Genomic DNA, 15,602 nt, shown 5'->3' on the forward strand with positions numbered 1-15,602 from the left:
GACATGAAACACAGCACTTATTTTAAGTGTTTCTAAAATCCACTATGAGAAAAATGTATGCTGGAAAAACAATTGGAACCGTTTCCTTGTTTGACCGCTAGGTTTTATGGATAATATGACTCATACTGTGGTACTCTATTGCGCTGGGGCAGCGCTACCCAAGTTCGTTGTAGCCCTCATTCAACTCATCAGGGGCTTGATGATTAGTTCACAAGTTTAGTCAGGTGTGCTTGTCTGGGGTTACTATAAAAATGTAATAAAAACACATGCAACAAATGTAGTTTACACATTTTCTGTGGAATGGGAGTTGCGTAGCCTGGTTGTTAACATGGCATTCTTTACTCCACACAATGAAGGCAAAAATCAAGTCGAGGTGGTCGTCACTAGTTACCACAGCCATAAAGTCAGAGACCCCGCGCATTTCTACAATTGATATTTTTAAAATGTGATTTTAAACCTAACCTTGCTCCACACTGCTAACATTATGCTTAACCCTAACCTTAAATTGCTGATTTTTTTGTTTTCATATGTAACGGATGTGAAATGGCTTGCTAGTTTGCGGTGGTGCGCTAGCGTTTCAATCGGGGACGTCACTTGCTCTGAGACCTTGAAGTAGTGGTTCCCCTTGCTCTGCAAGGACCACGGCTTTTGTGGCACGATGATGATGCTTCGCGGGTGTCAGTTGTTGATGTGTGCAGAGGGTCCCTGGTTTGTGCGAAGGTACAGACTAAAGTTATACTGTTTCACATACATTTTTACAATATAGCCATTTTCCCTTCTGGCTGTGGTAACTAGTGGAAGCATTCTACTTAAGTGATCTAGTCAAAAACAATTGAAAAGTCGTAATTCTAGTAGGTGGTGAACTCAGAAACAGCGCTGCCAGCTGGATGGAGGTTTATTAAGGCAACCTACAGATCAGTAGTAAAGGGAAACAATAACTAAACCCTAACCCTACAACAACAACAAAAACGTCCCTTTTTCAGGACCCTGGGCCTGTTGCACAAAACTAGGATAAGGGATTAAGCCAGGATATCTTGGTGATCCTGGCTCAATTGATCCGTAATCCGGTTGCACTAAAGATGGATAGGGGGCAGGAGGATATGTTATGGTATAAATTACCATGGAGATTTATTCTGTGGAGCTAGCCTGCTCCAGACCAGGCTAAATTCCAGGATCTATTTAATCTCATCCCTAATGTCAGTCAGCAGTCACCACAAATGGAAACCAATAGTTATTTCACTGCTCACTATACATTGTTATCACATATAACTAGACCCACTGTTATTAAACGTTTGTGATCATTAATTTCAATGATTTTGGATAAAAAATGATTTTTAGATGATGTTGCTATCATTAGATAATTTACAGTTTCCCATAGACTATATATAAAATGATAGAATATTAGGGCCACAGAGGGGAAAAAAACACAAGTCATATTATTGTAACCAGTTGTTTTAAAGGAGGACAGTTGTTAAAATGACAGATGTGGGGCATTTCGTGAAATTGTACTTCAGTATGGTTTCATAAACAAAGACATGCTGATGTGCCAGAATATTAAGTATCACATTGTCATAAGTATCAAAACTGTAAAAACAATATGTAGCTTTTCTGCAGAAAGAACCAGCCTCATAAATGTATGACTTTATCCTTTTTCTTCAGTGTGGCCCTAGTACTCTGTCATATAAACAAATACACATTCCATATGAATATAAAAACACAATGTGTAACATTATGTTCCTTTATTGAATAAGGACAAAACAAAGCAGGTAAACCATCAGCTCCTTTCGAAACTGAAGTCACAATGACTCTACAAGATGGAAAGCACAGAATCCAAGCATATTATACAAAATGATACATACACATTCAAAGGTCTGTATATAACACACCCTGCATGTCTGCACACTAAAATAAATGCAGGACAAATCCATACACATCAACTGAACAGACAAATGAATGGATGCAGTAGCCTCCCTGCAGCCTTGTATTACACACAGTATACCGCACAAACATCATAAGAGGCCAAATTCGTCAAAAAACGAACCCAAAAAACCCAAATTCCTCTGCCACCGCAGGACATATTTAACCAAAATTGAAAGCACACATACTAACTAAAATAATTCAACACATATTGGTCCCTCAGCAGCCGACCACTGTCGTCATCAGGGAAGATTGCCGGATTGTCCCAGTCCATGGCTGGTGGCACTCTGGGGGCCCTCTCCTTCCTCAGGCAGGCCACATTGTGGAGGACAGCACAAGCCACAGTAATATCACATGCCCTAACAGGGCTGACCCTTAATTTGTGAAGGCAGTGAAAGCGTGCCTTCAGGAGGCCAAAGGTCATTTCAACTCTGGCCCTGGTCCTGGCATGGGCATGGTTGTAGGCCTGCTGTGCTTCCTGGGGGTCTGTGAAAGGTGTCAGGAGAAAAGGCTGGCAGCCATACCCTCTGTCTCCCAGCAACACACCAGAGAATTCACCTGTCAACACAAAATCTCATCATTACTACCTCATAAACACAGTGATATTCTTGACACAGCCATGATGGTTATAAATAGGGGTTGTGTGGCTTACCTTGTGATAGATTTCAGAGGCCCGAAAGATTCTGGAGTCATGGACTGAGCCAGGCCATTTTGCCACAACATTGCTGATCACACAGTCAGCATTGCAGACCATCTGAAATCATAAGATGAGGAATATTACACCAATCAATGCACATCACTGGCAATGCAGAGTGTTCGTCAATGGACAATATCAAAAAGTTATGTTCACCTGAACATTAATGCTGTGAAAGGATTTCCTATTCACAAAATCGGCCTCATGGGCACCTGAGGGGGCTTTTATCCTTATGTGTGTGCAGTCCACTGCACCAATGACATTGGGGAAACCTGTCACACAAAGTAATGAGTATCCTACTATGTGTTAACAGTTGTCCTGTAATTTGTAGATCCTCTTACCTGCAATCCTATAGAACTCCTCTTTGATGTCACAGAGTCTTCTGTGGCCAGGGAAGGAGATGAAGACATCTGCTAATGCTTTGATAGCCAGACACACACTCCTTATTGTGCGGCAAATTGTGGCCTTGTTCAGCTGTTCTGCATCCCCCACTGAGTACAGGAAGGCTCCACTAGCAAAAAAGCACAAGGCCACACAAACCATTTGCTCCACACTCAGTGCATGGCTCCGTGCAGTGCGGTGCTTAATCCTGGGACCCAGTAGTCTGCATAGATACCTGATGCCATCTGCAGAAAACCTGTATCTTTCATATAGATGGTCATCAGGGAAGGCCAGTGGGTCCAACCGGTCCCTGAAGACCCTTTCTCGCCTGAAGGCTCTCCTCAGCACAAGTGCTTCTTCATCCACCACATCTCGCACGAATGGGCATGCCATTGTCAGAGCAGAAAGGAACACACAATTTTGGGCCTTCATATAGGCTAGTGGCCACACCTGGTGCTGGGGGTGGGCAAAAGAGGGCGATGCCTTATAACGATGACTTGGTTGTACTGATTGCTGGGAAAATAAAAAAACCTTAGAAAGATGCCACCGTCCTGTGTGCTCACAATAAGAGCTCATATGTCATGGCTCACTTGACTTTACGAGAATATACCTAATTTTTATTTTGAGCTGTGTCATCTTCTTGGAGCTGGGGGAGGAAAGAAAAATAATGATTAATACATTTGTGTTACAGTTAGCATACAGTGTACATTGAAGGCATATCTCACCTCCCTCTCAAGTTTTTTTATTTCAAGGTCCAGTTTCCTAATTGTCCTCTTTTTATTTCGGACTCCAGTGCAAGATTTTCCATCTTTTTCTTCTTGTACTGAATGTCTATGTCTGCCAGTTCTATTTGGCGCCGGAGGTGGTTGCCATACAACTTTCTGATAGCTTGTGAGCTCTGTGAACACAATACAATTAGCGCAGCTGGAATTTGGCAGGATGTGGTGTCCTTTTATTAATACGCACTATGTTGCCAGGCTGGTTTTCCCACTGTATAGCATCTGGGTCCTGTAAAATAAATTAGATTTTTTGATTTTGATGAGGACTCCTCACCATTGTAGAGTAAATAGTACTTTCACAGTCTTAACATGATACCTCATGCCTTCTGGAATCCAGAGAGATGGTCTCCTCCTCATCATCGTCTCCATCATGTGCTGTTGCTGCTGCACTGGGGCCTTCACCCTATCACATTTAATCGGATTCATATTGAAGCTAGTAGACAAGACATGCCAGGCCTACAGTATGCCTTTGATGGAGTACTCACTGGATCAGCATCGTCTGGTGCTTGTGCTGGTGGCTCTAACAGGAACACAGTGCTGCCAGACACTGCAAGGCAATAGGTAAACCAAAGTCAGACAGTCCAAATTGATTCAATATGAATGTGGTTGTATCCCATGTAGAGATGGAAGGACATACCTTGAATGAAGCGGGTGGCATCTTGGGAGGAACCTATGCTCGTCTCTTTCCCCCCAGGGATCCCCTCTAAGACGGGCCTGCCTTTATTTAGCTCCAAGGCCATGTCCTCTTCTGGGGTAAGGTCAGCCTTTGGTTACCCACCACCCGTGCCTTGTCTGTGGGTATTCTTTTTCACTGCTAAAACAGTACAGACAATGTGTGAGCAGGCACCTTCTGGGTACAATATATGCTTGTGCTTTGTTAAATATTAGTCAGGGACCATACCATTCTGCAGAATGTTCTTATATTTGATTTTGACCTGCTGCCATGTCCGTTTTGGCCCGTTCATGTTTAATCTACACACACACACACACACACACACACACACACACACACTTAATGGAGTCACACTGCAAAAAATTACTTGGTATTTTTGTCTTGTTTTCAGTAAAAATATCAAAAAATTTATCATAGCTTTATACAGTGTGATGGAGTTACTTTACACAATTTCACTCATATCTGCAGTGCATTTCAATTAAAAATTTAACCGTTTCATAATTACAGTACAACTGCATTTTTGGAGATGTGAATTAAATATTTGAATTGTGCTAATTGTGATGTTTCAGCGGAGCGGTGAGTGTGTAATTGTGCACTACTTACGCATTCAGGCGGTCTGCAATACTTTGCCACGCTTTTTCTCTTTGCTTTATCACTGTGGCGGTGTTGCCTTTCTTCTTAATTATATCTTTTACCTCCTCGTATGCCTCCATGAGGATTTGTGCTTCCGACGGGGAAAAGTACGCGGCTCTAGTTGCCATGGTAAATCAGTTAATCTGTGATCTGTGGCGGGGTCTATTTGAGTGAGCCGTGAGCGCGCACCTATCCAGGATTGGTTTCACCTGGCTTAATGAATCCGTGTCTGCTCATCCTGGCTTGGTCTTTGTGCAACCAATTAAGCCTGGACGCACATGTTTTGGCTTCATTGAGCTCAGCTGAGTCATTTATCCCGGATGTCTTAATTCTACTTTTGTGCAACAGGCCCCCTGTCTTTCAAAGATAATTCGTAAAAATCCAAATAAACTTCACAGATCTTCATTGTAAAAGGGGTTTAAACACCGTTTCCCATGCTTGTTCAATGAACCATAAACAATTAATGAACATGCACCTGTGGAACGGTCGTTAAGACACTAACAGTTTTCAGGCGGTAGGCAATTAAGGTCAGTTATGAAAACTTAGGACACTAAAGAAGCCTTTCTACCGACTCTGAAAAATACCAAAAGAAAGATGACCAGGGTCTGTGATCATCTGCGTGAACGTGCCTTATGCATGCTGCAAGGAGGCATGAGGACTGCAGATGTGGCCAGGTCAATAAATGGCAATGTCCGTACTGTGAGACGCCTAAGACAGCGCTACAGGGAGACCTGACGGACAGCTGATCGTCCTCACAGTGGCAGACCACGTGTAACAGCACCTGCACAGGATCGGTACATCCGAACATCACACCTGCGGGACATGTACAGGATGGCAACAACAACTGCCCGAGTTACACCAGGAATCCCTCCATCAGTGCTCAGACTGTCTGCAATAGGCTGAGAGAGATTGGACTGAGGGCTTGTAGGCCTGTTGTAAGGCAGGTCCTCACCAGACATCACCGGCAACAACGTCACCTATGGGCACAAACCCACTGTCGCTGGACCAGACAGAAATGGCAAAAAGTGCTGTTCTCTGACTAGTCGCGGTTTTGCCTCACCAGGGGTGATGATTGGATTCGCGTTTATCGTCGAAGGAATGAGCGTTACACCGAGGCCTGTACTTTGGAGCGGCATCGATTTGGAGGGTCCATCATGGTCTGGGGCGGTGTGTCACAGCATCATCAGACTGAGCTTGTTGTCACTGCAGGCAATATCAACGCTGTGCGTTACAGGGAAGACATCGTCCTCCCTGATGTAGTACCCTTCCTGCAGGCTCATCCTGACATGACCATCCAGTATGACAATGCCACCAGCCATACTGCTCGTTCTGTGTGTGATTTCCTGCAAGACAGGAAAGTCCGTGTTCTGCCATGGCCAGCGAAGAGCCCGGATCTCAATCCCATTGAGCACATCTGGGACCTGTGGGATCGGAGGGTGAGGGCTAGAGCCATTCCCTCCTCAGAAATGTCCGAGAACTTGCAGGTGCCTTAGTGCAAGAGTTTAAGTTTGCTTAAAATAAACGCAGAGGATGTTTCTTTTTTTGCTGAGTTTACATGTCGACAAACAGTGGTTTAGGCTGATCTGGGAGAATCTCCACCGGGAGTCAACTGTGTAGCATTACTCTATACAAGATTAAATCAATATCATAAATAAGCAGTATTGGGTGAAATCTGTTGAGACCTACTCTTGGAGGTTTATTAAGGCAACCTTTTCTGGAATTGTATTTTATGTATCAATAATATCAGAAATTATGAGAGAAATTACTAAACAAATGCCCAGGAATTCCTTTTTGTAATTACGTGAAAACATCAACAGACTTCGATCAGCAGACCTGTGACTATGTACCATTTGATCCCACACCTATTCATTTGGACCCCAAAGCAAGAATGATCCAGATTTGCTTTGCTTTCCTAAGTGTGTTGCCCACATCCTGCCTGTTATTCCCATCTTCTGACTGAACATCTTTGTCCTCATTTTCTTTAGTCTTTCAGTTTTTATTCCCGTTTTCTTCCATTGTGGACTTTATCCACATGCTTCAGAAGATTTGTTTTATGAGTGAAACTTTTGCCACAGACTGAGCAGCCATGTTGTTTCTCTCCTTTGTGAATCTGTATATGTTCGGCTAGGGTGCCCTTGTTTCTGAAGATTTTATCACAGTCACCACAGCTCAATGGATTCACTCCTGTGTGAGTCCGTATATGAAAGTTTAGGTGACCCTTCTGATTGAAGCTTTTCCCACAGTCACCACAGCTAAATGGTTTTATTCCTGTGTGAGTCAATATGTGCAAGTTCAGGTGACCCTTCTGATTGAAGCTTTTCCCACAGTCACCACAGCTAAATGGTTTCTCTCCTGTGTGAGTCAGTTTATGTCTGGTTAGGAGCCAGTGGCAATTGAATTTTTTACCACAGTCACCACAACTAAAAGGTTTCTCTCCTGTATGAGTCAGCATGTGCCTCCCTAGGTCTCCCTTCTGACTGAAGCTTTTCCCACAGTCACCACAGCTAAATGGTTTCTCTCCGGTGTGAGTCAGTTTATGCCTGGTTAGGTCCTTCTTGATACTGAAGCTTTTCCCACAGTCATGGCAGCTGTGAGTTGTTTTAGAACGGGTGCTGTGTTTGGAATGGTGTTTCCTCAATGGTGGACTGGGATGTAATGGTGGACTGGGATGTAATGGTGGACTGGGATGTAATGGTGGACTGGGATGTAATGGTGGACTGGGATGTAATGGTGGACTGGGATCTAATGGTGGACTGGGATGTAATGGTGGACTGGGATGTAATGGTGGACTGGGATCTAATGGTGGACTGGGATGTAATGGTGGGCCGCTGTCAAGTCCTACTGGGTCGCTGCTTACAGCTGAACTGTGGCTGGAGGCATTGTTTTGATTATCTGGAGGGTCACAGGGAATGTCAAGACCTTTTAAGTGGGTCACAGTAACAAAAGGTTTGAGATCCACTGGTTTAGAGTCTCTCTCTCTGTTCTCCACAGTCTGGGTTTGGGGAAGAGTCAAGGACTGAAGTGGGTCCTCCTGATCACATTCACTTTTCACACAGGAAGTAGTGAAATCGAACTCTATGATATCAGGCTCTAGACCTTGAAGCTGCTCTTCCTCCTGACTGGTCCTGACTTCCTCCTGTTCCTCTTTAATCTGTTTGGTCTCTGGGTCCTTCTGTCCCAGACTGGGGCTCCACACCTGCTCACAGTGCTGCTGCTCAGGGGGAACCTCCTCTTCAGAGACAGAGAGCTGTAGGGATTCTGGAGGGAAGGAGAGAAGGGTCAGAGGTCACCTATACAGTCTGGATACAGAGGTTACCCTGCTATACAGCCTGGATACAGAGGTTACCCTGCTATACAGCCTGGATACAGAGGTTACCCTGCTATACAGCCTGGATACAGAGGTCACCCTGCTATACAGCCTGGATACAGAGGTTACCCTGCTATACAGCCTGGATACAGAGGTTACCCTGCTATACAGCCTGGATACAGAGGTTACCCAGCTATACAGCCTGGATACAGAGGTTACCCTGCTATACAGCCTGGATACAGAGGTTACCCTGCTATACAGCCTGGATACAGAGGTTACCCTGCTATACAGCCTGGATACAGAGGTTACCCTGCTATACAGCCTGGATACAGAGGTTACCCTGCTATACAGCCTGGATACAGAGGTTACCCTGCTATACAACCTGGATACAGAGGATACCCTGCTATACAGCCTGGATACAGAGGTTACCCTGCTATACAGCCTGGATACAGAGGATACCCTGCTATACAGCCTGGATACAGAGGTTACCCTGCTATACAACCTGGATACAGAGGATACCCTGCTATACAGCCTGGATACAGAGGTTACCCTGCTATACAACCTGGATACAGAGGATACCCTGCTATACAGCCTGGATACAGAGGTTACCCTGCTATACAGCCTGGATACAGAGGATACCCTGCTATACAGCCTGGATACAGAGGTTACCCTGCTATACAGCCTGGATACAGAGGTTACCTAGACACTCTTTAGACATGCTTGAGTGCACAATAACATTTCACATTTTTAGCTAATGGAAATTCAAAAAGGAACACAAAAAAAACATTGTCTCAAAGCCGTGTTACACAAAAAACCTCTTTGTAAATCTGTTTTAAAACAGCTAACAGTAAGCGTATCTTTTGTATTTGTAAAGTTATTTTTGGATGATAATTAAGTTGAGGGTTCAAGGTTTACAAAACTGTAATCACAACAGTTTCTAGATAAAACGTGTAACACTTAACCAAATCGTCATCCTGAGCTTTATCAAAAGGGACGTTGAATAGATCGGAACACCTTTCAGAGCAATTCAGATAGAATTTTACTCAACACTCATTAAATGGAAAAGATTTGTGACACTGCTGTCCAAGGAAAGCATTTGTACATTGGGGTATTTTTATCCATTCGCGGTAAAAGTAATAAAAATACAAATTGAAATTGTTGAAATGGTGACCGCTGAAAGCCTAAACAGTTTATTCATTTAGGAGAACTGTAGCTAATTATCAGTAGATCTACATACTAACCTATTCTACATAGTTGTATCTCTGGTGTCCTCTGCAGCAGTCTCCGTAGCCGATCATTCTCCTCCTGGTACTCTGCTACAGTTTTCTCAATCGCACCAAAATCTCCACAGCAGCAGATGCCGTTAAACATTCATTTAAAAACACACAAAACGACTGTAGTTTAGACGCTTTCAGTGGACTGAGAGTTGGGTGTTCAGCTCGTACGGCTTCTTGACATGGGTTCTCCAGATCACATTCACTTTTCACACAGGAAGGAGTGGATATGGAGTCTTTGGTATCAAAGAACCCTTGAAGCTGCTCTTCCTCCTGACTGGTCCTGACTTCCTCCTGTTCCTCTTTAATCTGTTTGGTCTCTGGGTCCTTCTGTCCCCGACTGGGGCTCCACTCCTGCTCACAGTGCTGCTGCTCAGGGGGAGCCACCTCTTCAGAGACAGAGAGCTGCAGGGAGTCTGGAGGGAAGAAGAGGAGGAGCAGCAGAGGTCACCTAGCTATAAAGCCTGGATACAGAGGTCACCTAGCTATAAAGCCTGGATACAGAGGTCACCTAGCTATAAAGCCTGGATACAGAGGTCACCTAGCTATAAAGCCTGGATACAGAGGTCACCTAGCTATAAAGCCTGGATACAGAGGTCACCTAGCTATAAAGCCTGGATACAGAGGTCACCTACAGCGCATTCGGAAAGTATTCAGATCCCTTGAATTTTTCCACATTTTGTTGTGTTTCAGCCCTATTCTAAAATTGATTAAGCTTGGCACACCTGTATTTGGGGAGTTTCTCCCATTCTTCTCTGCAGATCCTCTCAAGCTCTGTCAGGTTGGATGGAGAGTGTCACTGCACAGCTATTTTCAGGTCTCTCCAGAGATGTTAGATCGGGTTCAAGTCGGGGCTCTGGCTGAGCCACTCAAGAACATTCAAGTCAGTCCTGTATTGACTTGGCTGTGTGCTTAGGGTCGTTGTCCTGTTGAAAGGTGAACCTTCACTCCGGTCTGAGGTCCTAAGTGCTCTGGAGCAGGTTTTCATCAAGGATCTCTCTCTGTACTTTGCTCTGTTCATCTTTCCCTTTATCCTGACTAGTCTACCAGTCCATGCAGCTGAAAAACATCCCCACAGCATGATGCTGCCACCAGCATGTTTCACCATAGGGATGGTGTTGGGTTTCATCCAGACGTAATGCTTGGCATTCAGGCCAATGAGTTCAATCTTGGTTTCATCAGATCAGAGAATCTTGTTTCTCATGGTCTGAGAGTCCTTTAGGTGCCTTTTGGCAAACTCCAAGCAGATGTTATGTACCTTTTACTGAGGTGTGGCTTACATCTGGCCACTCTACCAACAATTGGCCTGATTTGTGAAGTTCTGCAGAGATGGTTGTCCTTCTGGAAGGTTCTCCCATCTCCACAGAGGAACTCTGGAGCTCTGTCAGAGTGACCATCGGGTTCTTGGTCACCTTCCTGAATTTACCAGAGGTAGACTTCAATCAAGTTGTAGAAACATCTCAAGTGCGATCAATAGAATTAGGATGTATCTGAGCTCAATTTCAAGTATCATAGCAAAGGGTCTGAATACTTAATGTAAAATAATGTAAAATAAAGTATTTCTGTTTTTATTTTTTATAAATGTGCAACATTTTTGCTTTGCCATTATGGAGTATTGTGTGTAGATTGATGAGGATATTTTTACATTGAATCCATTCTAGAATAAGGCTGTAATGTAACAAAATGTGGAAAAAGTCAGGGGGTCTGAATACTTTCTGAATGCCCTATATATACACCACATAATGAAATAGAACTCTTAAATGATTAACAGAATTGATAGATCTCTATGATCTATATAGCCAAGCGGGTTCCAACCTCCATCGGCATAGCTGAAGCATATTTTCTGGAACAAGCCATTTCTAAGAGGTCACATGTTGAAGATGACAATGTGTCACTCAGTGTGACCTAAACCTCTCAGTGTGACCTAAACCACTCAGTGACCTAAAACACAAATGCTATCAACTCATCATCAAAAATAATAAATTCCCCTGCAATAGGCTCAGAGAAAGTCAGTTTAAAATATTACATATTTGCTCTATTTAACCCCTCAGACTCAAGTTTGACACAATCACTATTTTTGCCATTGTCAATTGTTTCTTACTGTCGTTTTGTCCTTCACTGTTGAACTGTTGTTTTACTGCCACCAAGTGGTATGTTTTGGGAAAAAACGAATATTTATTTATTTAACTAGGCAAGTCAGTTAAGAACAAATTCATATTTACAATGACGGCCTACCCCGGCCAAACCCAGACGACGTTGGGCCAATTGTGCCCCGCCCTATGGAACTCCCAATTACTTCAGTTGTGATACATCCTGGAATCGAACTAGGGTCTATAGTGACGCCTCTGGCGCTGAGATCCAGTGCATTAGACTGCTGCTCGGGAGCAGTCACTCGGGAGCCCCAAATTGAATTCCCTCAATCTCTCGTGAACAGACGACCAAATTATGCAAGATTTTAGTTTTGGGTTAACTGAAATTAGTGACTAAATTACACAAAATTGTAGTTTTGGATTAACTGGGATTAATGTCTTATAAACGTCTATTTCTAGTTCCAGATGTAACTTCGCTAGGTAAAGCTCCGCCTTATCTCAGCTCACTGGTCACCATAACAACACCCACCCCTAGCACACGCTCCAGCAGGTATATCTCACTGGTCATCCCCAAAGCCAGCACCCCCTTTGGCTGCCTTTCCTTCCAGTTCTCTGCTGCCAATGACTGGAACGAATGACAAAAATCGCCGAAGTTGGAGACTTATATCTCCCTCACTAACATTAAGCATCGGATTTCTGAGCAGTTTACCGATCGCTGCAGCTGTACACAGCCCATCTGTAAATAGCCCATCCAACCTACCGACCTCATCCCCATATTTGTTTTTATTTACTTTTTTGCACACCAGTATTTCTACTTGCACATCATAATCTGCACATCTATCACTCCGGTGTTAATTTGCTGAATTGTAATTACTTCGCTACTATGGCCTATTTATTGCCTGACTTCCTCACGCCATTTGCACACACTGTATATATACTTTTTCTATTGTGTTATTGACTGAACGTTTGTTTATTCCATGTGTAACTCTGTGTTGTTGTTTGTGTCGCACTGCTTTGCTTTATCTTGGCCAGGCTGCAGTTGTAAATGAGAACTTGTTCAACTGCCTACCTGGTTAAATAAAGGTTAAATAAAAAAAAAAACTGTCTCAGCTGTCCGGATGGGCTGTGTTCGCACGGAAGAAAAGTGATTACATTTGTTTTTTTAATTAGGCTACCTCCCGGGCGTGAGCGAAGTGAGTAAAGCGTAATTCAGAGTGATGATTTAATGCCAGGGACCTGCGGTATTTCACAATGGGCCGCCGTGCTATCGGTCTGGCTCTATCCACGGGTTGATGCACCTCCTAAAAATTCCCAACCCACGCTGCGGCTCCTATTCATTTAATTTGATGGTTGGAGGAATTGCTTGAGCCACTCTGAGAATTAGAAAACTATGACAGCTAACGGATTAATATCGTAAAAACATTGCTGTGCTGACGTGAACACGTTTTGAGCTGTTTTATGGAAAATGGATGCTGCGTTGTTGACAATATGACCGAGAGAAGTACTGTTCTATTTGAGCAGAGCGTAACTCCCTCACCGGCTTCGATCGCCTGGTCACGCAACCGGAACAGCGTAATCGAATGCCCTCATTAAGACGAGACCAGTGCCTTCCATTTGGCAAGTAAACGTTGGTTGAAAATGTACCACGCTTTGCAAGAACAGATGACATTATTGTACACTTCCGACCAAAAGTTTTTGAGGAATCTCAAATATATTTTGATTTGTTTAACCCTTTTTGGGGGTTACTACATGATTCCATGTGTTATTGTACCCTCGCACATTGACTCGGTACCGGTACTCCTGTATATAGCCTCGTTATTGATATTTTGTGTTACTTTTTTATTATTTTTTTACCTTCGTTTTTTGGTAAATATTTTCTTAACTCTTCTTGAACTGCACTGTTGGTTAAGGCCTTGTATGTAAGCCTTTCATGGTAAGGTCTACACTTGTATTCGGGGTATGTGACAAATAAAGTATGATTTGACCTATATACAGCCTGAAACTAATGACATGTTGAATAAAATAAAATTTGAATTTACTTTACTTTACCTGTTGTCCATGGTTTTGCGCTTGTGCCAGGTGAAATTTCAACTTCAGTACCAGCGTTCTTATAAAATAATAATAATAAAAATCGGGTGAACAATACTTTCCTATTGATATTTTGTCTCAGATTTCAACCATCTGAAAGACCAACACCATAGACAACCGGTAAAGTAAGTTCAAATGCAATTTATTCAACACTCTGGCTTGTAAGGAACCCTTGCAGTCAATAGTTTCAGGCTGTATATGGAAATGAATAGTGTATTACAACGTGATTAATCAGACTAACCCCTAGGCTACCTGCCACCATAATGGTAATCACTGTTAGCCTAAACAGTTAGCTAGCAGATCCGACCGCTTGCTGACTGCACCATCAATTTAGGAGTCTACAACCTCGCTGTGTTCAACCTGCAGATTGATGTGCCTCACTGAGTGAAGTCTAACATTCTCAACGGCAGAGATACTTTTTGACGAGATGGGAAACGTTGACCATGCTTTGTCAATCGACCGCGCTGTGTATTCTGGGTGATTCTGGGACAAGGAGCGCTCTCCTTCAAGGAGTGAATGGGAGTCTATAGGGCAGTGGTGGAAGAAGTACTTAATTGTCATACTAGTGTAAAAGTATAGATAACTTAATAGAAAGTTACTCAAGTATAAGTGAAAGTCATCCAGTAAAATACTACTTGATTAAACGTAAAAGTATTTGGTTTTAAATATTCTTAAGTATCAAAAGTAAATGTATTTGCTAAAATATACTTATAAAAGTATAAATTATTTCAAATTCCTCATATTAAGCAAATCAGACAGCACCATTTTCTTGTTTTTAAAATGTAGATATGAATAGCCAGGGGCGCACTCCAACACTCAGACATTATTTACAAAAGATGCATCGGTGTTTAGTGAGTCCGCCAGGCCAGAGGCAGTAGGGATGACCACATGTTCTGCTGGGTGGAGCGTTAATACTTTACTTAATTCATGGGATTCCTATCTCCTTTCTATAATATCTCCATTAGTCCAGGGTGCATTGCACCATGCAATGCACCCTGGACTAAAAAGTCAGACAAATAGTTCAAATGAGCTGTTAATTTACACAGTTCTATCTCGAAAAATATGATCAATGGCTCATTCAAGAGAATACATTGTCCTGAGTTATGACACCAGCCAGTATTGAAATGAGAGACGTGAGAGACGTGTATTACCATTGACTTCCAGTGTAGTGAGCCCGACTTTAGCACGGTACTACATAGTAACGGATGGATTTCTGCCTGCTTGATAACTCAGATACACATGAAAACATTAAATGACCCAGGGAGTCGATAGAACATCGCCCAGAGATGTACAAAATCAATATAACATCCAAAATGGATGAACAGTTCCTTTAATATACACAGGAATGCGGTCTAACCCTAGTGCAGCTGAAAGCAAGCGGGGTCAGATCTGCTGGCTACCTAAAAAGTGTATAAAACAGTAGATATGCATACTAACCTATTCTACATAGTTGTATCTCTGGTGTGATTCGCAGCAGTCTCCGTAGCCGATCATTCTCCTCCTGGTACTCCACTACCGTTTTCTCAACTGCCCCGAAAATCTCCAGAACAGCCGCCGTTAAACGCTCATTTAAAAACACACGAAACGCATCTATTTTATACATTTTCAATCGACAGAGAGATAGCTGGACATTCAGTAGTGATGATACCGGAGCATGCGTTGAAATCGCTAAGTTTATTTCGAAGCACTGTGCGGACGCTTACATTTCTTATCGTGGTTTGGTAGAAGACAAAAAGGCTACACCACAGAGTCTATAAACCCAGAGG

The 15,602-nt window shown here is 43.1% G+C and overlaps 2 protein-coding genes across 6 annotated transcripts in view; both read right to left on the bottom strand.

The window, feature by feature from the left end:
* Positions 1-15,361, bottom strand: part of LOC135510273 (gastrula zinc finger protein XlCGF46.1-like) — a 30,292-nt gene extending 14,931 nt beyond the window's left edge. The window contains exons 1-2 of the mRNA XM_064931079.1: positions 15,274-15,361; positions 9,626-10,074 (exon numbers count right to left, since the gene is read on the bottom strand). Of these exons, the coding sequence (XP_064787151.1) occupies positions 9,626-9,755 (130 nt within the window). The 5' untranslated portion in view covers positions 9,756-10,074; positions 15,274-15,361. The remainder of the gene's footprint in view (positions 1-9,625; positions 10,075-15,273) is intronic.
* LOC135510274 (putative nuclease HARBI1) lies at positions 1,702-7,070 on the bottom strand. Of its 5 annotated transcripts, XR_010451103.1 has the most exons (9): positions 4,409-7,070; positions 4,257-4,318; positions 4,088-4,174; positions 3,959-4,000; positions 3,718-3,890; positions 3,603-3,638; positions 2,953-3,505; positions 2,570-2,671; positions 1,702-2,475 (listed from the first exon to the last, which is right to left on the bottom strand). XR_010451103.1 is itself a non-coding variant. In XM_064931080.1 (8 exons), the coding sequence occupies exons 5-8, from the start codon at positions 3,566-3,568 to the stop codon at positions 2,416-2,418; spliced, it is 894 nt and encodes a 297-aa protein (XP_064787152.1). In that variant the 5' UTR covers positions 3,569-3,638; positions 3,718-4,000; positions 4,088-4,174; positions 4,257-4,318; positions 4,409-7,070; the 3' UTR covers positions 1,702-2,415. The 5 variants fall into 5 exon arrangements, 2 of the variants coding, with proteins under 2 accessions (XP_064787152.1, XP_064787153.1); XR_010451102.1 differs by having other exon boundaries at positions 2,953-3,638; XM_064931080.1 differs by adding an exon at positions 2,768-2,883 and having other exon boundaries at positions 2,953-3,638; positions 3,718-4,000.
* Positions 15,362-15,602: the final 241 nt, after the last annotated feature.

The sequence above is a fragment of the Oncorhynchus masou genome, chromosome 23, assembly GCF_036934945.1.
Source record: "Oncorhynchus masou masou isolate Uvic2021 chromosome 23, UVic_Omas_1.1, whole genome shotgun sequence".
Classification (NCBI taxonomy): Eukaryota; Metazoa; Chordata; class Actinopteri; order Salmoniformes; family Salmonidae; genus Oncorhynchus; species Oncorhynchus masou.

Coding starts and splice junctions, on each gene's coding strand:
- LOC135510274 (XM_064931080.1), bottom strand. CDS start 3,568: ATGAGCTCTTATTGTGAGCACACAGGACGGTGGCATCTTTCTAAGGTT. Junction 2,672..2,767: donor TTCACAGCATTAATGTTCAG/GTGAACATAACT, acceptor TTATGATTTCAG/ATGGTCTGCAATGCTGACTG. Junction 2,476..2,569: donor CCTCTGAAATCTATCACAAG/GTAAGCCACACA, acceptor TTGTGTTGACAG/GTGAATTCTCTGGTGTGTTG.